Below are 23,315 nucleotides of genomic sequence, written 5' to 3'. Positions count from 1 at the left end.
TTCGAGGAAGCCAATTGTAGCCCACTGTCAATCCTATTCAAGTCAATTTACAGTTAGCTTTTTGTTTTGGTTGACGCAACGCGTTGGTTGAAGACGAGTGTGGAAAGTGAACCCGAATATTCTGTCCCGGTAGAAGATGGAAGAATTCGACGAAGAAAGGACATGGGAGGAAGGCGACGCCGATTCGCCTCTGGGCGAAGATCAGGAGGCTCTTGTCGAGCGAATTCAACAGGAATGCATCGAGAAGTTCAGCAGCCTGGACTTCATCATGGAGCCCGGCATATTCGTGCAGCTGAAACGCTACTTCCAGGCGGGGGGCAACCCGGAGCAAGTCGTCGACCTGCTGCTGGAGAATTACCAGGCAGTCGCCCAGACGGCGAACCTCCTGGCCGAATGGCTCATCATGGCAGGGATGAAGATTACCGAGGTAAAACTCGGTGCACCAGCTGCGTGGTTGTTGACCAAGCTCAGACTTGCGTTTGTGGGACGCTGTGTTTCTGTGCGTAGACATCAACTTTACTCGAACAATCCCGTTCCTAGTAACACATTGCGACCAACGTAAAGAAGCGATTGCGATGACATTTGAGCTCTTGTCACTTGACTTCTACGACACTGTTTAGCGTCTTCTAACCTGTCTCGGTCACTGATTGGCCTGTCAGTGCCTGTATCATTCATTCCGCAGTCCACACGGGGAAGTAAACACGAACATGTACAATCCGTCAAAAATGACTTGCGGCCAGTCGCGTCGCAACTGGCTCAGGTGTTTACTTGTTCGTTTCTCAACACAGAGCCGCCAGCAGGGCAACCGAACTCGCTTGCTTTCTTTACCACGTACTATAGCGGTTGGCTTTCGCTGTTGACACTTTGGTGTTTTGATGTAGCTCGTAACATTGGCACGAATTGAAATGCGACGGTCAAGTATGGCGCGCTTTGCGTTTCGTCACACGTAGCTCTTATGGCTCAATTGACTCAATTATTACTTTCACATGGGGTTTTATGACTACAGCACGCTTAGAAACCACTTGTGCAATGACTGTGCGTCATAGTCTGAAGTAATCACTTGTGAGAGCTGTTCGGACATCTTATTGCGATAGCAGTTTTACAGACGATTGAGACGCATTCGCGCTGCCGTTGTGCTATCACTGTAGCAACGCGTAGGGCATTTAGCTGCAAAAGCGACAGTCAAGCGGGCACACCGTCACCCTCCGCCCCAATCAGCTCTGCCGTATCCAGGACAGCATTCGGGCTTCTGCTGCAGGCATGGGCGTTGTATGCACACTCATTAGCATTCCTTTGGTCTCATCTCAAGCACCATTGAGATGTGACGCCTGCAACACTTTTGGCAGCACTCCTCACCATGCCAGCATTCCAAGACCCCTTCAGTGCACCGCTAAACCTTTGAATCACTTTAAATACTTTACCTTTGCAAGAAACTGCCACTTTATTTTATAATTCTAATTTCAATTTATGCATGTGGTACGACAGAAGTGTAGTGAGGTCCGTTTCTGCTCTCACCATCGCATTTTATACATCTTTCCTGATACAGGTACAAGGCCTGGTGGAGGACCACCTGAAGGAGATGATCCTGAAGCACTTCGACCCCAAGAAGGCAGACTCCATCTTCAACGATGAGGGTGAGACGCCTGCCTGGCTGACGGAGATGATTGAACACCCCACGTGGCGCTCGCTCATTTACAAGCTCGCCGAGGACTACCCCGACTGCCTCATGCTCAACTTCACCATCAAGCTCATCTCCGACGCTGGATTTCAGGTAGGGGCACGACCCCAGAGGTTAAAAAAAAAAAAGCACAGGGTTCAGTTTCACACTTTACACGAATATCACATACGACTGGTTTCTACCGCGCTTGAACAAATTTTGCAGCCCTCTCGAGATTAGAGTCAGAGAAAGCCTGCCACAGCCAAATGTTCAGCTGCTCCCAGAGCAGTTGGAGGAGCCACATGACTGAGAATATTCTGTTGGATCTCGGTCACGCTCCCACCTCGAAAGTAGAACGCCTCCGATTGCTCTGAGCGAAAGCACGACGCTCTGAACGAACCTGCTGAATAAGTTCTGAAGCACTCGATATCGGCCAGCCAAATGTAAACCACACAGCAAGAGCAAAGCACACAGTGAGAGCACTTGAAAGTGAACCAGTTGAATGCGTCATTAGAAAACAAATTTTTTTAAATATGCTAATTTCCTTGTTCTCTGTGAGAAGACCATTGTTTAGACAAAACAAGACAGCGTGGAGTATGAGCAATGGGAGGAAAAGTGATAGTTATATTGTACCGTGCTGCCACAAACAAGGAAGGACAGTGCCAACAGCCCATGTTCTGGCTGAGTTGATGTCACACGTATTGTACATATGGGTCCATGCATGTGTGTATGTGTGTGTGTTTACACATTTTTGTTTTTTTTCTTCTTGCACTGCTTGTTTTCAATACCTTCAGCCGATGTTCTCTGAAACACTTCTCAAAATCCCAATGCAAAAGCCTCGTTTAATACCATCTTTGCATGCAGTACTTGCCTGTTTCAACTGCAATAAATGGCAAGTATGGCAGTCATCTTCGGCGAGGATTGAACCATATAGAAATTTTCACAATGCAAGGAAAATGCGAAACTCCTTCCACTGAGAAGACAAAATGCAGGAGTTTCATGCTACTAGTGACAGATGGCTCCACTGTTCCTTAGACTGGAAAAAAATAAAAGTGGTTATTCTAGTCCAACAGTGTCACAAATTAAAGGTACCTGTGATCCATTCTGCATGGAACCTCTTTTAACGAGGTCGCATTCAACAGCAAGACACATTTGCTATATCCAATATTTGTTATGGACATGTATTTATTACAACCTGACATCGGCGAGAAGCATTTCAGATTTACTTCAGTACATGTACAGTGGAATCTCGATGATACGAATCTCACGGGGTCACGAAAAATATTTGTATTAGCCGAAATTCGTATCATCGAAACACAATTAAAACTAGCTAAATTAAAGAGTCGGAGGTGAACTCACTCGTAAAAAGCATTTACAGCATAGGCCACTTATAACGCAACCATTTATAGTGCAGAACTGGCTACAACGCGGCCTTTTCCGACTCCCGTTTACCCTCCCATAGAACTCCATGTATACGCATACCGCTTACATTGCAGCCGCATGAGACGAAATACCGGTTCTAATGCGGCTTCCGCGGAAAAATCTCGCCGACAAGGGCGGTAGCGAGCACACTTCTCAACGAGGTGCGCCCACCGATGGGAGAGATCAATGAGGGCGATGCGGAGGAGGAGCATGAGATGTGGAGCAACAGGCCAAGGGCGATAATATAGTCGCCGCGCGCCGTATGTGCGAGTGAAAGCGCGCGGGGGACCCGCGCCTTTGCGGAGAGCAAATGCACAGCGTAGAGCAAACGTGACTTCCGTCGTGCGAAAGGCCGTGGGGTATCAGAGGGAGGGGGGGCAACGCTGTGCTGCGGCACCAAATGCGTATCTTGCAACCCGGCACAAGCGGAACTGGCGCCGTGAATCTTCCGCGCGAAAAGGAGCAAAGCGGGTAAATTTCAATCTATGTTACATTCAAACTTAAAGAGTTTTGTTTTTACTACTGGCACATTGTCAAACTCATATCTTGTATATCAAGCACACTTTGCAGCAGTCTGTTTTGTATAGTAATGCATTTAACATAACTACTTCATTCGTTTGTCTGGCAGAAAATGAAACCTGCTGACATTAGCGCCCAGGCATTTAAACTGGTGTCACCAGTCACTTAACTGGTTTTTTGACACCCGGAGTTTTTTTTTTTTTTTGCTTTCTTGACATCATCTGTCAGTGCTCATCCACTGAGCTGGTTAAGTTCAAAATTGTTAAATGACAGGTCCAGAAAGGCTGGCGATTCTTCTGTTCTGGATTGATTATAACTATGCACCATTACAAGATAATTTGTTTTATGGTATTGTGAAAATGAGCACTCAAGTCACACTCTGCGTGCACATACAGGCTCGTCCACTGCTATGAAAAACACATAATTAATGTATAAGCACTCACAGCAACTTACCTGTAACTTGAAGACCTGAAGGTTAAATACCAGCCTGACATATTTTGTCAACCACCTATTTTTTTTTTTCTCTCTCTCTCTTAAAAGCAAAAGAAGTGGTGAAGTTGTATCAGCTGGTACACCTATCAAGTTTTTCCTCTAAATATCGACAAGCCTGCGCATTTGTTCACTTGTATTCTACTTTTTGACCTCTGTGCAGGCTGAAATCACGTCCATCTCGACAGCCTCGCAGCAGCTGGAGGTGTTCTCGTGTGTGCTTCGAACGTCCACGAACACCTTCCTCGAGGGGGGCGAGGAGCGCATGAGCCAGAATCTCACCGAGATGACACGCATGGTTTGCCACGGCGAGCACACCTATCTGTACAGCCAGTCGGTACTGCACACACTTGCACAGGTGGGCACAGCTTCTCTGGTACAAATGTCGCAGGGTGCAGTAAAGGGTGCCTCGTGCCAATGAGCGTAAAGAATGCACCGAGGGGGCTAAATTTCCTTTTCATAAGTGAACGTTCTATTTTAATTATTTGCGCACTTGCTGACCTTCCCTAATTTTCCGTAATGTTTGCGAACTTGGGTTCGTTTTATGATTTTTGCGATTGTTCCATCATGTCTAATGAAAGATAAATTCTGTTCGCAAACAAGTTTGACTCGTCGGTCTCTGAACCTTCTTTTGCAAGTCTTCTAATGGTAAAGGGATGCAAGAGAGGTAGAAGCCTCGAGCAAGTTTATGCAGACAAGTTGCTGAAGCAGGCAAAATCAGTGACACCAAGTTTGCTGGAAGAAGTCACAGCAATATAAAATCAACATGTTGTGTGTCAGTATTTGCTGTGTCAAGTTTGTTGCTGCTTGTGTGCTGTGTCTGAACACAAGTCATCTTTATTAAAGTGCACTTGTGTCCCTAAATAGCCGTGTGCTGAGGGCAAGCTTTTCAAGAAAATGCATGCTGTCTGCCACTCTACCCTCTCAGTGTGTGTCTGCTGGATTTTGCAAATTTTAATGTTCCCACGTTGGCAGGCATGTTAAAGTTAACTGAAATGTATAAATAATGATGAAAAAGGAAATGAAAGTGGTGGCAAGGACAACTTGCCGCCGTTGGGAGCTGAACCCACAACATCTGCCTGACACGTGCAGCACTTTACCAATTGAGCTATAGCAGCAGCTGTGCCTCCATCCACTTTTCTTGGGTATCTGTGTACATGCATTAAGCCTAGCCCCTGGGGATGTTAGCCAGTGCTACTCAAAACTGTGGCTTTGGATATACAACATTCTCTCAACCACAGACATCATGTAGTATATGATTTTGATGCAGGTTCTAATTTAGCTGCGGGTCACTGACACATGACCTCACGGCACCCAACCTAGGCCAAAATCATTAACACTGGCACAGAAGAAACGAGAAGTAGCGAACAGACACTTAAAACAGTTAACAGCATGATACGTTTCAAAAAGACATTAACAAAGCGCTAGAATACCAAACAGCATGAAACAACGCACTTAGGAGCATGCGGCTCAGTCATCAAGAATAGTTCATCGCTGAGTGATAGGCGGGCAAGGCGATGAGCTAAGCAGCGAGGATCTCGCCAAGCCAGTGATGAGGCTGAGGGACGAGTTAATGGCGGCTGGCTCGACGTAAAGTCCAGCCGGCTGAGGAGACACTGGCGTCGCAGCGGAAACTTTGAAGTTGAAGTGGCTAGAGATTGAGACGTCCTGGCCAGGCAGCTGTATGCAAGCTCAGGCCCGTAGCTCGACCGCTCATGTTCTGCCAACAGGTGCAGGCGTCCACAGTTCTCGGGGCAGAATTCCATGGCCTGGCAAAGTCACGATGGGCAGGAACAGGTTGACAGGTTGCCCCGTCGGGTGAAATCCTGATGGCTTCGAGGACTTCCATGGTTGGCTCCTTTCCTTTTATTTGTTTGTTGCGCCGCGTGATCTCATGCTTGGCGCTCTTTGTCTGCTTCGTCTTTTCCAAAAAAGCTGCAATTACGTCCGCGCATGTAATCTTGATTATTAACTTCCTTTTCTTCTTCACTGCACCTCTGCTAACCTCGTTCTCGCGCATTTCACTCGTTACAGTGGTATTAATACCTTGCAACTGGCCAATAAGCCTTTCTATGCTGCCTCAACACTACCAGAGTTGAGACCTTCTCTATGCAGTGAGTGAAAAGAATTGGGGGAAACGAGGGAGCTTGTTTTCTTGCTTGATTTCTCGCTAGTAACAACTGTATTGGGAGCGAGGAATTACGGAGTCGCCATCTCTCGGAAGCACCTCGCTTGCTTAGTATGAGGGATAACGCAACGCACTCCTCATAGGTTTGGCTGTCGGCGCTCAATAGTGCGGGAGCCCTCCTGGCCATTTCTGTAAGTACTCTCCAAACGAGGGAAGTTTCTTACTGTCAAAATAATAATCTTGGGCAAACAGAAAGCGCCAAATAGTTTACAGGCGCTATCTCTTATTGATGCCCATTGCGCGCGGTCGCCGTGATGGAGTCCCCCGAACCAGCTTCTTGCGTGAAACGTAGGTAGTCACTGAGAGCTATGTGAAATGTGTTTTTGTAAAGTGCTGTCCATATAACTAAATGGAGCATCACAGAATGAAGCCTCAATGCAGCGATTGCACGGGTTCGCAGCGACCGACTGCGAGTCTGCATGCATGTCCGCGCACAATGTTTCGCTTTCGCTGCCCGAGCGCGTTTTCGCACCGTGCCATGAACTTTAGGCCGCAGCATATGAACATTTGTACACTATCAGAGCGGTTCAAAAAATAATTTCGTTATAACTAGGGACTTCGACGCTATACCGCGACTGGTGTTGTGCCATCGCCGCGATTCAATCATTTTGTTTTTCCTTTCTTGTACATTCTTGGACGTTTCATTATTGCTATTTCTCAAGGTGTGTTGCACTGTATGTTTATTGGTCTTCTCAGCAAGGAATTGCCCGCTGCTTCTTTTTGGTTAATCCAGTACATTCAATGTTTGGTGCTAACACAAACATCAGAATATGTCATGCCTTTTTTTAATGTGCCGTTCCCTTTCCAATCTGGTGAACTTGCCAGTATCTAGCACCAACAAGTTGATAGACCAAGTCTTCATGACATTAACTGGGCGAGCTTCTCAGTGTGCACTTTCAGCTACTCACCGAACATCACAGCCCCAACGCTGCAGCAGAAATCCCCTCGCGGAAGTGCTTGCTACACACTCGAGTTGTAGCCGATGGCTGCTTGCCGGTTCTAGCAATCCAAGCTACACACAGCTTCTTGGCCTTTGGGTACATGTGAAGGCTGACAGCGGGCTCTGTTGCGTACGCGTCCGGCATAGCGGTACCGAGCAATAGCCTACCATGTCGGAAGCCTTCAAAGGCAGCCACTAACTACTATAGCGCTTTCAAGTGCTGTCAAGCAGGCACCCGATGGGGAAAACATCCCTACATAATCAGAGTCATAGCGCAGGTGGGAGTAAACTTTCGTTTTCAGCTCGCTTCCGAAGCAGACGACGCGGCCGCTGTGTCCACGTGATCCCTCATACCAAATCACACCGACAGTGGCGCCAGCTTCTCCAGTGGTGGAGCTCGCCCCCAATACGGCGAAGCCAACAGACAATGAAGCCAAGGAAAATATAGATGAAATTAAAGGGTGTTTTTTCTTTATTTTTTTCCAAATTTTTCCTATGGCACTTCCTCTTATGGGAGATTGACCCGAGAGTAAAGTTTTGTAATTGTCACCCGAGCCCTTGACATTTTCCCTCTCTGTTTCTGTCCCCTTACTACACCCTGTCGCAGGAGCCCCGCGGTGGTTCCAACGTCAAGCGGCTCTCGCAGGAGATCAGCCGGTATGCACAGCGCGCGGGCCACGACCCAACACCTATCACGATGGCATTGAACGGCGCCGCAGCCTACCCGCGCGCCTGCCAGGCCTTGTCGGCCATGCTGTCACGCGGTGCACTGAACCCGGCTGACGTGACGGTGCTGCACAAGATGTACCAGGCACCCGACCCGCCGCCCGTCGAGCTGCTGCGCTGAGCCGCACTTCCTGGACCTGCTACTTGACGCGCTGTTCCGGCCGGGCTCGCGCCTCAACCCAGAGCATCGGCCCAAGTACGTGTTCCTGCTTGCCTACGCGGGCAGCGTGTACGAGACGCGTCGCAAGGGGGTGCGCAAGTCCCTGAATCGGGACGAGCTGCGTGCCACGCAGCAGGCAGTGGAGAAGGTGCACGTGCTGTGCCAGGAGCGCCGTGGCTCGTCGGAGCTGGTGCCCGAGCTTGGGGCACTGTTCCAGGCAATGCGCTACCCCGTGGTGGCCTTGGGAGTGGTGCACTGGGTGGAGCACACAGTGTCCGACTCCTCCTACTTCAAGCTGAGTACCGAGCACACGCCGCTGCACCTGGCTTTGCTCGACGAGGTGGTCGTCTGCCACACCACCCTGCACCAGAAGGTGAGGCCTCTCCTCCTCGACGTAACATACTGGTTGCGTAATACAGTTGACAACCAATTATTCAGACACTGATAATTCGGATATGCTCGATTATTCGGACAGCCCCACAGCACTGCCACTTAACTCCCTTAGACTTAATGTATGAGTGCGACCGAAATTTCTGACACCGTGCAGCACGTCGTGCAATAATTCGGACTCCGACTGCACAACTCTGTGCTAATACTATGGCCACCAAGTCAAGCAAAATAGCAATATTTTTATTTTTAGGCTTCCCCGGCATGTCGGCCATGTCACCAGCGCTCCATGATACTGAAACTAGCGAAGCCTAGTTGATCTAGTTGTGTTACCGATCAGCATTCGGTGCATGCATTGATTGTACTTATGTGTCTATTTGCAGCAACAGAATGACAATGGTCAAGATACAGGCCGCGATTTTGTAGCGATGTTTCCCGCTCGATTCTATGCCACTCTGATCATCCACTGTTCATACAGCTCGCACCCAAACCCTTCTGAGCCACTGTTCATGGTCGGCTGATCTCGTTGATAACGCCTGTAGAGCATAACGTAAGAGCCATTGCTAGAAAATTACGGCCATGGAATGTCTAGGCCGTGGGCAAGCATGTGTGTTCGCAGCAACATGTGGTGACAAACTTTGGCCATATTCTTAGACGATCACTTTCGAAACAAACTTTCATTTTTGCAATATTTCATATGACCAGCACCAGACAAGTCGACGGGCAGCAGCGTTTCCACCCTGTGATAAGATAGCTTGCTTGGCCAAGAATGACGTCGCTCGTAGACGCCGACGCATCTTGTGCTAGTCACGCGAGAGATAGCATGCTTGGCTCTGTGCCAAAAATGCTGTCGCTCCTAGACTCTGATTGCGTCTTGCGCTATAGTCACGCAGAATTGAAGGTATATTCGAAAATGACCATCCGAGAATATGGCACACCTCTTTTGGCCATTTGTGAAATAAAGTCACCTATTTTTGGGCGAATCCGGTATTCGAGCTCTTGATAATTCGGACGTATTGCTGGTTCCCGTCAAGTCCGAATGCAGGGGGAAACCGGAAGATGGAAATTGTGGGGTCTCGTACGTGCTCTTGGGACAAAGGAACAACACGGTAGTGTAAACAATCACAAGGGCATTTATTGCGCCTTTCATACACCATTGCACACTAGCCGAATTACAACCAATAGAACATTCACATGGGCTCGCGACAAATCAAGGAAGTCCGACTCACCGCGACCTGACAGCGAGCGAATATGTTCGCCCCATGCTGTGACACCATCGCCTAGTCGTTCACGTGTGCGGTGACACGAACGGTGCGCGTTCGAACGATCCGTGTTCGTCCATACAGGTGTCCTGCTCTTCGCCTCGCAAGACGGTCCCGCGAAGCGGGCCGGCACACGCGCGAGGCGTTCGTGCGTGTTGTTCGCCGATCCCAAGCTAAAGAGGAAGCGCCTTTTTCTCCCAAGTCACCCCGCCATTCGGTGGTGTTGGCATCGCGACACTCGCGCCATCTCTCGCAATGCGCCGCAACCACCACGACCGCCGCCAGCACTTAGCCACGCAGTGAAGCCGGATTACAGGAGACGCGTGAGAGTCGCACATCCCCACAAAACTCAAAACGATGAACAAAATGAGGACAAGGTGAAAGCAGGAGCCAACGTTTCGACAAGTGGACTTGTCTTTCTCATGTCCTTGAAAAAGACAAGTCCACTTGTTGAAACGTTGGCTCCTGCTTTCACCTTGTTCTCCTTTTGCTCAACTTCTGAACGATGAACTACGCGGCTCTTATTGCTAATTGATCATTTATGGAGATATTGCTTGTTGAGTGTGCATTGATTGACCAAGCTAGCAAAAGTGTATGGGGTGAAAAAATGGTACGCCTCCTATAGCATTGGTTTTGTTTCATAGATCCGTGCATTAACACAGTGCATGTGTCTGCCATCATCATAATCATCAGCCTATATTCATGTACCCCGCTTGTAGATGCCAACTGCAGGACAAAGGCCTCTCCCAATGATCTCCAATTACCACTGTCTTGCCCTAGCTGATTCCAAGTTGTACCTGCAAATTTTCTAATTTCGTCCCCCCACCTAACTTTTTGCCCGCCTTGAATGCACTTCCCTTCCCTTGGGACCCATTCTGTAGCTTTAATAAACCACCAGTTATCTGCCCTATGCATTACATAGCCCGCCCAGGTCTATTTTTTACCCTTAATATCAAATAGAATATCGGGAACCTCCTCTGCTTTCTGATTCACAGTGCAGTCTTTCTGTCTCATCACGTTATACCTAACATTTTTTTTGTTCCATCACTCATTTTGCAGTCCTTAGCTCTTTCCCTACTGCACCAATTGGGCATAGTTAGTCCTCTAACAATGGTTTCAAATGCCGTTTTCTAGAACTTCCATGCCGCTCACGGACGCACTGCGTCATCTGACATATAGTAAGAGAAGCAAACTTTAGTTTCTGATAGAGTTGTTTTTTATTGCGATAGCAATTATATGGACACTCAAAAGCAGATTTCTGCCGTCGGCGTCGCCGTCGCCGTCGCCGTCGCCGTGAGGTTCCGTATGACGTCATTTGGAGATGAAATCGTCGCCGCGTGCCGAACGCTGTATGTGCGAGTGAAAGGGCGCGAGGGGCGCGTCTTTCACGGGGAGTGAACGCACGGCGGAGAACAAACGCGCGTTCTGCGCCGTGCTCGCTTAAGGGCTGCAGAAGTAGGCGTCTCTTTTCTCCTTTACAATCACCATATATGTAGAGCAAACGCGCCTTCTTCGGACGCGCGAGAGGCCGTGGGGGAGGGGGAGGGAAGGGAGGCGACGTTTAGCTGCGGCACCAAGTGCCTATTTATATCAGAGGCTCCAGCAACAGTCACCAACGCCGCACGCATTTTGAGCTAACGCGGGCAAAACGCCGATGGCGTCGACAACAGTTCTGCGTGTTGTTGCTACCAAAGCCGCTCACCTTACTTCGTATGACATTGCTGTGTTGCTATCGCATTCATTGCTTCGCCCTTAGGGCGAAACTGTGACATTTTTTTTACCACTTGGCAGCGAATTTTTAGTGGGCTCTGAAGGTGGCACTCGTCGGAGTTGAAAGCGAAAACGGCCGCCTCAGGAAGGGGCATGCATGCTCCGGAGCATCAGAGATCTTGTGATTATGCTGCATCTGCATTTGATTTTATCAACGGGTCAAATAACAGCTAGACAGAGGATGCTGCCTTTTCATCTGACTTTAATTCTGAGAGCGATGACGACAGAAATCAACCCGGAACTTGAGGATGCTCCGCTAGTTCGTGCTCCTCCACCAGCTGAAACCATTCAGCATCAGCCAGCTAACATGGAAACACACCGAAAGTGCAAGAAATTTTACGACAGCAATATGCACCAGAAAACAAGAGTTTACTGCAAGATTTGCAACGTTTTCCTATGTTTCACATCAAGGAACTGCTTTGCTGCATGACACCCTACTGTAGAGCTTTCACATAAATTTTTGTAGTGCGAGTAGTTTTCTGAGAAATTTTTTTATTTCTTTGCAGATACATGTAGTGGCTATAGCAAAACATTTCATATATTTCACAAAATTCTTAGCATTTTTGTTCTTTTTACATACAGTGTAGACCGCTTATAACATAAGTCGCTGGAGTCGTGAATATCCGCACTATAACCAAAGCAACAATTTTCAAGGCTCGCACACATGCAAAACATGTGCACCGAGCCGCCACGCCTATGCGACAGTCGAGTAATGCGGCTAGAACGTTTGCATTCAATTTACAGTCGACTCTCGTTAATTCGAACCAAATCACGCGGCGGCGCCTCCGACCGGCATTGCTCCGGCACCGCCATAGAGTAAAAGCTTCGGAGAGACCCCTCAATGTCGCGCGTGAACAAAAAAAAAAAAAAAACGAAGGAAAAAAAAAATGCCGCCGAAATTTCACCCTCTCTCAAATGGCAAGGTCGCCGATTCTGCATTGCACCGGAACATGCGTGTACGTGCCGAAGTCTCAGCCACGCCTAGAAAATGGCAGTGAATTTTTTTTTTTCTAGTCACATGTTGACCTTGCACGCTGCTGCTACGGCGCAGAGGGAAGCAGCGGCGCTGTCCCAGGCCGGCCAACGAAACTGCCCACGCCGGCAAACGCCCGCTTCCCGATAATGGCAGAAAACGAAACTTTGGGGAGCTGGCGCCGGGCCGGCTGAAGCGGCGGCGAGCGCGCACGGTGACAGTCGAAAGTGAGGGAGGGCGAGGGGAGCCACCGAAACGGCGGAGTTGCCGAGACGAAATCCGCTTCCCTGCCGCCCTCCTCCCTCACGTTCCACGGTATCCGCGTGCGCCCTTCGCCGTGCCGGCGTTGGCAGTTTTGTGGCCCTCGCTCGCTATGCGCGCCGTGATATTTCATGACTCGCACTCAAGATTCTGGTTTCAGCCTCACTGGCTGTTCGTTCGCACCACGTGCCCTTCTCCTCCACTTCGTCTCTCTTTCTTCCTCGAGCACTCCTTGGGGCGCCCGTTTGAGGGGAGCGTTCACCGTTTCCGCTGACTTGGGTACTCCCAGGCAGCCGCACTGTAACCGGTATTTCGTTTCCCACAACTGCACTATAAGCGATACGTGTATACATGGAGTGCTATGGGAAAATTAACGGGAGTCTGAAAAGACCGCACTATATCTGATCCTGCACTATAAGCGGTTACGGTATAAGTGGTCTATACTGTACAAATGTAACTTTATACTATAGAGTTTTGTTCAATCTTGTTGCACAATCTTGTGTTTAACAATTTATATTTTTAACAGCAAAGCTGCTTAAGCCAGCCGTAAAAAGTGCACGTTTCACAAAACTATCATCATCAGCATTGGCTCGAGCATCGTCGCCTTCTTCCGCAGCTGGCTCGTCGGCGCCCCTCGGTTAGCGCTCGAACTCGTGCTTGGCATGCACTCATGCCACTGCTCCCACATTCATCATCGTCTTCTTCCACAGCTGGTTGCGTGGCCGCTAATCATTCCAGAGTGCAATTTCACTTCTCTTCTGTCATCGTAATGGGGAGGCAAAGCTTGCAGTAGGCCGGGCAAAGCTCAAGTCACAACGAAGCTGGCTGATCGATTGCGTCTCCTGGTAGTAGCTAGGTTGAACTTGGCGATGTCGAGGTTGAACTTGGTTGTATATAGGTTGAACTTGGTAGCAGCTAGGTTCATGCCTGAGTTGAGCTTGGTTCTGCCAGGTATCTCTTAGCTTATGACGCAATCGATCGGCCAGCTTCGCTGTGTCTCAAGCTTTGCGTGGCCTAGTGCAAGCTTTGCCGTTTTTTATTATCACATAGATCTCGTTAATAAAGTTGTATGCCTTAAAAGTGGATTCATTCTATTTTGCTTTCATGTATTGCATAAAATTTTCAGTGCAATAGTTCTTTCAGAAAGAAAAATCTAGTGTAATCTATAAAAAACGGCCATTTTTGCCACAGTAGGGAAAGAGTTAACTTGTTCTCAGACTTCTTTGTTAAGCTCCAAGTTTCTGCCCCATATGTTAGTACTGGTAGAATGCAACGATTGTGCACTTTTCTTTTCCGATGGGGGCGAAATGCGAAAACACCCGTGTACTTAGATATAGGTGCACGTTAAAGAACCCCAGGTGATCCAAATTTTCAGAGTCCCCCACTACAGCGTGCCTCATAATCAGATCGTGGTTTTGGCACGTAAAACCCCATAATTTAATTTTAATTAATTTTTAACTTTTCAACAGTAGTGGTAAGCTCCCACTCATAATGCTTGCCGTATGCCATTCAACCCATTTTTCTCCTTTTGTAAATTTCCTTCTCATGATTGGGCTCCCCTGTCGGTAAGTGGCCTAGATAAACATTCTCTTACATGGATTCTAGAGGCTGACTGCTGATCATGAATTCTCATGTGACTGAAGTGAAGTGTAATGCTGTTGCCAAAAGTGATTGAGAATATTTCTGCCAGTTTAGCCACAGTTATCAGTTTTTCTGCACACATAATATTGCCAACAGGAACCAACAGCATTCTTGTGCACTTTCCCAGGCAGGCCAAACCAACTCACCCTGCCATGTGCAGGCAGGTTGATTCAGGCTGACCTTTAAGCGCAACAGGCTATCATTGAACGCAAGCATGACCAGCAGATTTCATCCCAGCAAGGCAACTCAGCTAACTTTTATCGCGTTCATGTAAATGCCCTGACTGGAAAAGTTGCCAGTAGAAGGCGGGAAATTAATGCAGCTGCACGTGTTGTACATCCCAACACACAGATTTTTACCTTGCTCTATTCTTTGCCCATGGGTTTCACAACAAAGCTGGCTTCTGTTTAGGTCATGTGGAGAAAAGCCTTGCTTGCAGATGTGTAATCGAGCAAGTTCATCCGTAAGCCATTGTGTCAACCTGCTGATGACCATCCCCTTGCACTTCCAGGTGCTGGACCTTCTGGTGCGCCTCTTTGAATCCCCACCGCATGAGGAGCTCGACGTGCTGGTTCAGCTGGAGCGACGCAAGATGCTCTTAGACCGCATGGTGCACCTGCTGAGCCGTGGGTGCGTCATGCCAGTCGTCAGCTACGTCCGGGCCTGCTGGGAGCGGCAGGACACGGACGTGTCTCTCATCCGTTACTTTGTCACCGAGGTGCTGGACGTCATCGCACCCCCGTACACACAGGAGTTTGTCCAGCTGTTCCTGCCCCTGGCGGAGAGCGAGGAGATCACGGGCAGCCTGCGCGCTGCGGCCGCGGCTGCAGAAAGCAGCGGGGCTTCCGGTGGAGGAGGTGGCAGCGGTGAGGGAGACGTAGTCTCCGAGTTTGTGGTACACTGCAAGGCAAACTACATTGTCATGATGACCTGAGCAGTGCTGTTCTTTTGTGCAAGTATTGCACTTTTCTTTCAGAGATGGCACGGTGGTTTTCCTGCAGTGTGTTGCTGCCCAAGACATGGCACTCAGCACATTGTTGGAATCTCGATTGTGAGTGCAGTTCGTGAGGTTTTCATGCATGGAGCAAGTGTGTACTATCGAACATTATTTTCATAAGCTTGCCAACATCTTGACACTTAGTGCTGACATTGATAGCGTGCCTTGGTGCCTTGTTTAGGGCAGTGATACTTTGCCAGAGAGCCAACTTTGCACTTTTGAAAGATTAGGCTTATATTTAGTGGCAGCGAATTGTTGCTATCTTGCTGCTTTTTTCTGTGATGACTACGACACGGGCAGTGTTGCAGAGTAGGGAAGGGACTGTTCCACCATAAACCAATGGAGGTATTGTTTTTTAGTTAAGTTCCCCTTTGCCCGTCTTTTCATCAGGTTTATGTATATATACATGTTCGTCTTTAACGGGTGTTTCAGCTAAGGCATCTGAAAGTCCTTAAAGGTAAAGGAGTCGTTACATTTTAGTTATTTTTTGCAGCAGAGCTGTTAAGGAAATTCCACAACAGTTTTTGAGTGGTGGCGTGGTTGGTGTCGAATGTCAAGCCTGAAAATAGCCGGTATTGCAGCCTGTGTTGAAAAATGCAGCGTAGCATGAAACCATAGTGGCCATATGACTAGGGCATCGATGAGAACGCACAGCCAGATGCCAATATTGATAATGAACTGTCACTAACAACAGCCAGCAGTGACCGTATAACCATGGCGTCTAAATGCGCTTTCAGATGCTGACATCAGATATAGTAGAAAGTATGGAAGCTTGGATATAGTATAGCATTTGAAAAGACTTCAGTATAGCAAAGGAATTGCACAAGATATAGTGAAGCATATTAAAATCTTGGGTACACTTAAGTCAATCACAAATCAGACCTCTAGGACTTCCGAAGGGCATGAGAAGTCCCTTTATACAGGCTTGCTGTCTTTGACGTAGGAGTTGCTCTGATTTGCATAAATTTTCAAAGGCTTTGTGTTATGGATGTGCCTAACTACAGCGACAACCATTAATTATGCATAAGTTTACCCATTTGAGGTGCTGATTAACAAGATCTTCGATTAGCCTTTTATTTAGCGTAGCTATGCAGTCTGGGAGAACCTGAGGTGCTTGCATGATAAGAACAAGGTAATGCTCCGAATGTTTCCAGGCTTGTATACTAACCAAGAATACTTTGCGTGACAAGGATAAGTGAGCTTTGCAACAACAGTGCAAGATACTAGTCTATCAGCAGTGGCGCAATACACATCATAGAATTGTAGCTGTGCTCTTGACATGTTCAATCTTGGTTTGGCATGTCAGACAGGCTATCAATCACTACACTGTGGTAGTTAGTATAATTATGGTCTTCAAAATCTGGAAACTATTATGGACTACTCTGAAGGCATGCTGCACTGTACTGTACAAGGGTGGGAAGAGGACAGGCAGCCTGCAAGTTTTACATTGTAAAAGGACAGCATAGCCATTCTTATTTCGATGGCTCCTGCCACAGCCTCAAACTGAGGCTAGCAGTATGTGTAAATAAAGAATAACTTTTAAAAAGTCCACTATTGTGATTTTGTTAATCAGTGGCCCAATTAGAAAAAATGAGACATTTTAAACTGTTTTCCACTGCCACTAGGGTCACCTCATAAAGATAACTCGAGTATCTCAACTCGTCTATCTCTAACCTTTCATGGATGAATGTTGCCTACAGGCAACAAGTAAAAAAAACTTGTTTTTTTTTTCTTACTGAGTTTTGATTTTGAGTATGGTGTTTTTGGGTAAACGTCATCAGCCAACACTGAATGATGAGCAGCAATCATCATTTGTTGAATTGGAGTGGGAACAGAGGAAGAGGAAGAATAGTTTCATGCGCAATTTGCCTTCTTTTTCAAAGCACAATCAGAGGAAAAAGACTGATGCAATATCCGCAGCTTCACAGGTATCGTGCAGGTATTGCAGAGCAAATGCAATGTACACCTCTGTTTCACATCTGAAGAGAACTGTCTGTGCGACTTTCACATGGATCCATAGGTGGTTTGGAGCAAAGCTCACTTCCACTGTTCTGCCTGGCATTGCCTACAGGCATCAAACCCATTACTGAAAAAGTTTCCATAAAATATATAAATTTTTTTTTTTCGTTGAATGTCTCCTTACGTGTAGTTCACAAATTTCAACAAAAACAAGCATTTTCTTCAGGTATTTTATTTATTTATTTATTTCATACTGCAGACCAAGAATTGGTCCAAGCAGGACAGGTACAAGCGGTAGGATAAAAGTACAAACACAAAAGATAACATAGGAAAATATTACGTAATATGGAAACATAACATCAATAGTACGTATCACCAATTAACAGTACTGTAACATGGGAAAAAATAATGTTAATGGAAATGCCAAATAACAGTACGTATCAAGGCTCTACGTTACACAAAATTGGCTAAGATCAGTTAGACGGTTCCATTCTAACACAGTACGCGGGAAAAAGGAAAACTGAAACGCGTTAGTTTTAGCAAAGTACGGGGTTAAAGAATGGGCTTGGTGATGTCGTGTATGTCTAGTGGACAGAGGAGATAAATATGCATGTGGGTCAAGGGCTAACTTACGATTAAGAAGTAGGTAAAGAAAGTTGAGGCGGTTCTTTTTTCGTCGTAGTTCAAGTTTTTCAATGTTGTTAGCAGCCATGAGTTCAGACGGTGAGTCTGTACTTTTATATTTAGAATAAACAAACCTAACTGGGTTTCTTTGTACAGCTTCAAGTTTTTTTATGTTAGATTTAGTGAAGGGGGTCCCACACAACACAAGAGTATTCTAGTTTAGGTCTAATATAGGTAAAGTAACTAAGAAGTTTAATGTTAGAAGGAGAATTTCTAAGCTTATGCTTTAGAAAACACAACTCACGAAAGGCGGCAGAACATATGTTGTCTATGTGTAGGTTCCAAGACAGGTCATCAGTTATTGTTAAGCCGAGATATTTGTAGCTGGTTACCTGTTGCAGTGATGATGGGCCAAGGTTATATGTAAAGTCAAGAGGTGTTTTTGTACGAGTTACACAAAGATAAACAGTTTTTTGTACGTTTAGGGCCATACCATGTTCATTACACCAGTTTAATATGTTATTAAGACTAAAATTCAAATTGTGTTGATCATTAGTACAAGTAACTTGACGAAAAAGCACACAATCATCCGCGTACAGTCTGATTTGAGTTCCTGGTAGTACTACGTTAACAATGTCATTTACATAAAGTAAAAACAACAATGGCCCCAGAACACTGCCCTGGGGTACGCCTGATGTTACGGGAAGAAAGCTCGAATTGTTCCCATCTACTGAAACAAACTGGGCACGTTCCGTCAAGTAGTCTTCAATCCATGCAATAAATATATCTGGCAGATTAATGTCCTTAAGTTTCGTAATTACGGTAGTTTGTGACGAATAACTTTGTCAAATGCCTTACTAAAATCGAGGAATATGACGTCCATTTGACCATTATTATCTAGAGCTTCTGCAAATGAATGAACCACTGTGACTAACTGAGTTACGGTTGAATAACCCTGTCTAAAGCCATGCTGAAAGTTAGTTAGTATAGAGTTTTGTTCGAGGAATTCCGCACTGCGTTTAGATATTACATGTTCAAGCATTTTAGAAATTGGTGATGTTAATGAGATAGGACAGTAATTTTCTAAGAGTAAATGGTTGCCTTTCTTAAAGATGGGAACAACACGAGCCCTCTTGCAATCACTAGGTAGTTTTGCAGTTAACCGTGAACATCGAAACAGCACGATGACAAAATGAGCAATAATTTCTGCATATCGGCGAAGAAATACATTAGGTATGTTGTCTGGTCCACAAGATGATTTTGTGTTCAAGTTCAAAATCATTGAAACAACCCCAGAGTATGATATGAAGTCAACGTCAGTGGGTTGAAACAATCTTGGATGAGACGTAGTAAGACTTGTCTTAGCAAAGACACTATGAAAGAAGGTGTTAAAATGCTCCGCAATGACTTTCAGATCCGTAACTGTTTTTCCGTTAACTAAGATCTGTGATACTTGCCTCTTGCCGTCGCTTAGGAAGTTCAAGAACTTATTAGGGTCATTTTTTAGAAAGTTTGGTAGGGTTGTTTTGAAGTTAAAAGCCTTTGATTCACGTAAGGTGCGTGCCAAATTTATTTTAAGTTCATGAATAACAGCAAATCGTGGGTTATTCTTTTTCAGTCGTTTCAATTTGCGTTTTAGATGGATAATTGTTCGTGTAATCCAGGGTGTGTTTTTAGCAATCTTTTTACATTTGGTCGGTACAAAGGTGTTTATGCAGTGATGGGGGGGGGGGGGGGGGCACATTTCAGTAAATCGGCTCCATAGCGCATCAACATCACCCTCATGTTCAATAAAGTCAGTATAACAACTTTCCATGTATTCTACAATAGAGGCATCGTTAGATCTTGAATAATCCTTGAAGCTTCGTAAGGTTGCACGTTTGGGAGTGACACAGTTGATTAGGGGAATAGTAACACTTACAAGATGATGATCGGACAGGCCCTTTTCGATTAAAACAGTATACTCATAAAAATCACGGCTTAGAAACACTAGGTCCAATATTGCATGAGACGAACCTTGTTCACGAGTAGGCTGTTTGACCACTTGAACTAGATCATGAGTAAGCATGATGTCAAAGACAAAGTTAGCATTTTTGTTCGATTTGCGGCTTGCCTGAACGAGTTCCCAATCAACATTTGGTAAGTTAAGATCACCTATAAGAAAGATTTTTTTATTGTGGAATTGTATCATGTGTTCTTGCAATTTTAGCAAATATTCAGGCACAGCGTCTGGTGGCCTGTAGCATTCATATAGCACAAAGCAGTGATCCCAACAAGTTATTTTAATGCACAAACACTCAAGCTCAGCGACATCTGCTAAAACAATCGCTTGTATTGAAGGCTTCATAAGAATAGCAACACCTCCACCCTTACTTGTCCGGTCCTTACAAAAGACACTGTAACTCGGCGGAAAAACTACATCATCACTAATTTCATTTCGTAACCACGTTTCAGTGGTTACTGTAATGTGTGGGTCGTATTCGAGTAGTGTAGCCTTTTAAGTCTTATCATTAAAGGGCGAAGGACTTTTGGACCCTTAGTTGAAACACTTGTCATGTATAGTTGAGTTATTTTCATGGGAGGAAATTATTTTTTTCACCTGCTTGGTACTGACATCAGTGACTGTGATTTACATTGGTGACTTTGCGAGAGGCCTGGACGGCCTCACAAAGCTAGCCCGAAGTTTGTAAGCTTTGTCAGGGCCTACATTAACCTGATGAATGGTACCTAGAGCTTGAAGTGTACATACTCTGTGAAGTGGGCTTGATAATGTACATGATAGACCCCTTTTACTTGCTTAACTTTTCCTGTTTGATTACTGCAAAAATTCAAAGCACCACTGCTGTTGCACATTTTAAGCCTTTGATGCACCTGGATGTTTTAGCAAAAGCAGATGCTTGTTTACAGGTAGCTAACGTGCAGCCAGATTGTCATGTCGGTGTTGTTTCAGGAACATTTTACTGAGTTGGCGCTGTTTAGAGCACCTTCATGTTTCGATGTTATCGTGCAACCAAGGTTCTGTTATACACCTTAATTTCTTTCTCTTTTTTTTTTTTTTTTCTCCCCGTACCACAACATACACTTCTGTACTGTTTGCAAAGTTAGCACTGTGCTTAGTGCGCATGTATACCTGGACATTCAAGTTTCATCATTTCCCAGCTAATGTGTGTTCTGTCACAGAAACAATGGGACATGGGCCGCACAGATAGATGTAGGCAACAGTGGTTTGTCATGCCGCTTTTTGGCTCACAAAGCTAGCTACCTTGTCTTACAAGCCAACTACCTTGTCTTACTTTTGGTGGAACAACAATTCTACATGGTTTTCAATTGCATCGCATCACACTGCGACTTCTTTTTTCTCTCTCTTCCTTTCATTTGTACATACAAGTGGCACCATTCAAGATCTGTCATGAGTGTTAGCCAAAACATTGCTGCTGTTCAAAGTTCATTGTAGTCGTTGTAAATAAAATTTCATATAAAACACACTGCCATTTATTTGTCTGTCAGTTGTCGGAGCTTTGCATGCGACGGAAAACGGTGTACTTCCTTCCTGCTTTCCTCCCTTGCATGCGCAAGATGGAGCCGCGATCGCTGGCCCACCCTCGCACGCTTTCATTCGCACATACAGCATACTGCGCGCGGCGACGATTTTATTGTGATAGCAATTATATGGACACTCCAAAGCAGATTTCTGCCGTCGTCGTCGCCGTGAGGTTCCGTATGATGTCAACGGCGATGAATTCGTCGCCGTACTGCGGACGCTGTATGTGCGAGTGAAAGGGCGTGAGGGATGCGCGCTTTCACGGGGAGCCAACGCACGTCGGAGAGCAAACGCGCGTTCTGCGCCGTGCTCCCTGAAGGGCTGTAGAATTAATTAAGCGTTTCTTTCCTCCTTTCCATATATAGAGCAAACGCAACTTTTTCCGTCGCGCGAAAGGCTGTAGGGGGACGGGAGGGAGGGGAGGTGACGTTTAGCTGCGGCACTAAATGCGTATTTATATAAAAACGCCGCGCGCATTCGGTGCAAACGCGGGCAAACCGCCGATGGCGTCGACAACAGTTCTGCGCATTGCTGGTGCTGCTGCATGTCCAAGTTTATACAGCTGATAAAACTACTATACTTACTCCGTATAGCTCTCTACTAATTTGCTATCGCAATTGGTGCTTTGCCTTTCAGGGTGAAACTGCGACATTTTTTTCAAAGCAGCTTGTTGTATCCGTCATTTTCAACAGTTCAACTGTTCCGACGCAAAAAAGCACCCGCCAACATTTGTGTCCGTACAAATTTTTTATCGCCCTTGGACTTTATACGGAACCTCACGATGACAGTGACGGCAGAAATGCGCCTGGAGTGTCCATATAATTGCTATCGCAATAAAATCCTCCGTCGCCGTCATTGAGCCTGGCGTGGGTCCTGGTGGTGGCGTGGTCTTCTACGCGCTGCTGCAGCTCCCGGCGCCGCCATTCGAGAAAGGAATCGCCAGCACAGGTGGCATAATGCGCACGAGTGCACCAACACCGCCTCAAGAGCGGCTCCGTCCCTCGGTGCGTGGTTCTCTAGTTCTTTGATGCGGTGCGGTGTGGTCTCTAGGGCAAGGCATTCAGCGGGCGGCGGCTCCATCCGGCGACCTGCTGTGTACACTCGTCAGAACGAGGTCGGAGAAGAAAACTAGACCAGGTGTGCGCCAGGGGATGCTTTAGGGCCTTTCGGTTCCTGCAAGACCTCAACATGGTTTAGGGCCTTTGGTTCCTGCAAGACCACAACTCTGAAGCTGCACCACCTGGTCTGCTCAATCTTCGTGAGGAGTCCGTCATGGAAGCCAGTCAGGTTTAGGGCCTGCGGGTTCCTGGAAGACCTCGGTGACTTGGCCTTGACGGCTCCGCCGGAAGGAGTGTCATGCCGTCGCTGCCAGCCACCATGGACCAGTGTTGTCCTCGCAGTGCAGCTGCGGGGAAAAGTGCTGGCCATGGAGGAAGGAATGGCACTAGCGAATGCTTGCACCCGTCCTGCGGGCAGACCTCCTCACGCATGCTCTGGGAGTGCGGGTCAAGATACCCCAAGTTTAGCAAGGAGGAGTGGGACTCGCTTCTGCGTAGCCCCGCTCTAGACAAGCAAATCCTGACTGTCCGGCGTGCCCGCGACCGGGCCGGGGGGCTAGACCTGCCGGCCCCAACGTGGGACTAGAGGGGTGCGCGACGAGTTCGCGTCCTCGCCGGACTTCCAATAAAAGTTATTTCACTCACACTCAAGATTCAGCTCCGCTGATCAAGTTCCACTTCTTTCTTCACCTATCCCACTCTTAAGTCGCTCTTGTGGTCTCTGGAACTTACTACCTCATG

General features: G+C 46.8%; 1 protein-coding gene across 1 annotated transcript; it reads left to right on the top strand.

The window, feature by feature from the left end:
• Window positions 1-38: 38 nt before the first annotated feature.
• LOC119441759 (negative elongation factor D-like) lies at window positions 39-21,460 on the top strand. Its single transcript, XM_037706368.2, is given in 6 exon segments — window positions 39-427; window positions 1,547-1,771; window positions 4,251-4,445; window positions 7,823-8,059; window positions 8,061-8,474; window positions 14,907-21,460. Coding segments are annotated over 6 exon segments (1,785 nt in total). The 5' UTR covers window positions 39-136; the 3' UTR covers window positions 15,330-21,460.
• The last annotated feature ends 1,855 nt before the right edge of the window (window positions 21,461-23,315 follow it).

The sequence above is a fragment of the Dermacentor silvarum genome, chromosome 2 (assembly GCF_013339745.2).
Source record: "Dermacentor silvarum isolate Dsil-2018 chromosome 2, BIME_Dsil_1.4, whole genome shotgun sequence".
Taxonomy (NCBI): domain Eukaryota; kingdom Metazoa; phylum Arthropoda; class Arachnida; order Ixodida; family Ixodidae; genus Dermacentor; species Dermacentor silvarum.
Note: the sequence above shows the minus strand (reverse complement) of the source record. Positions and strands in the feature narration are given on the sequence as shown.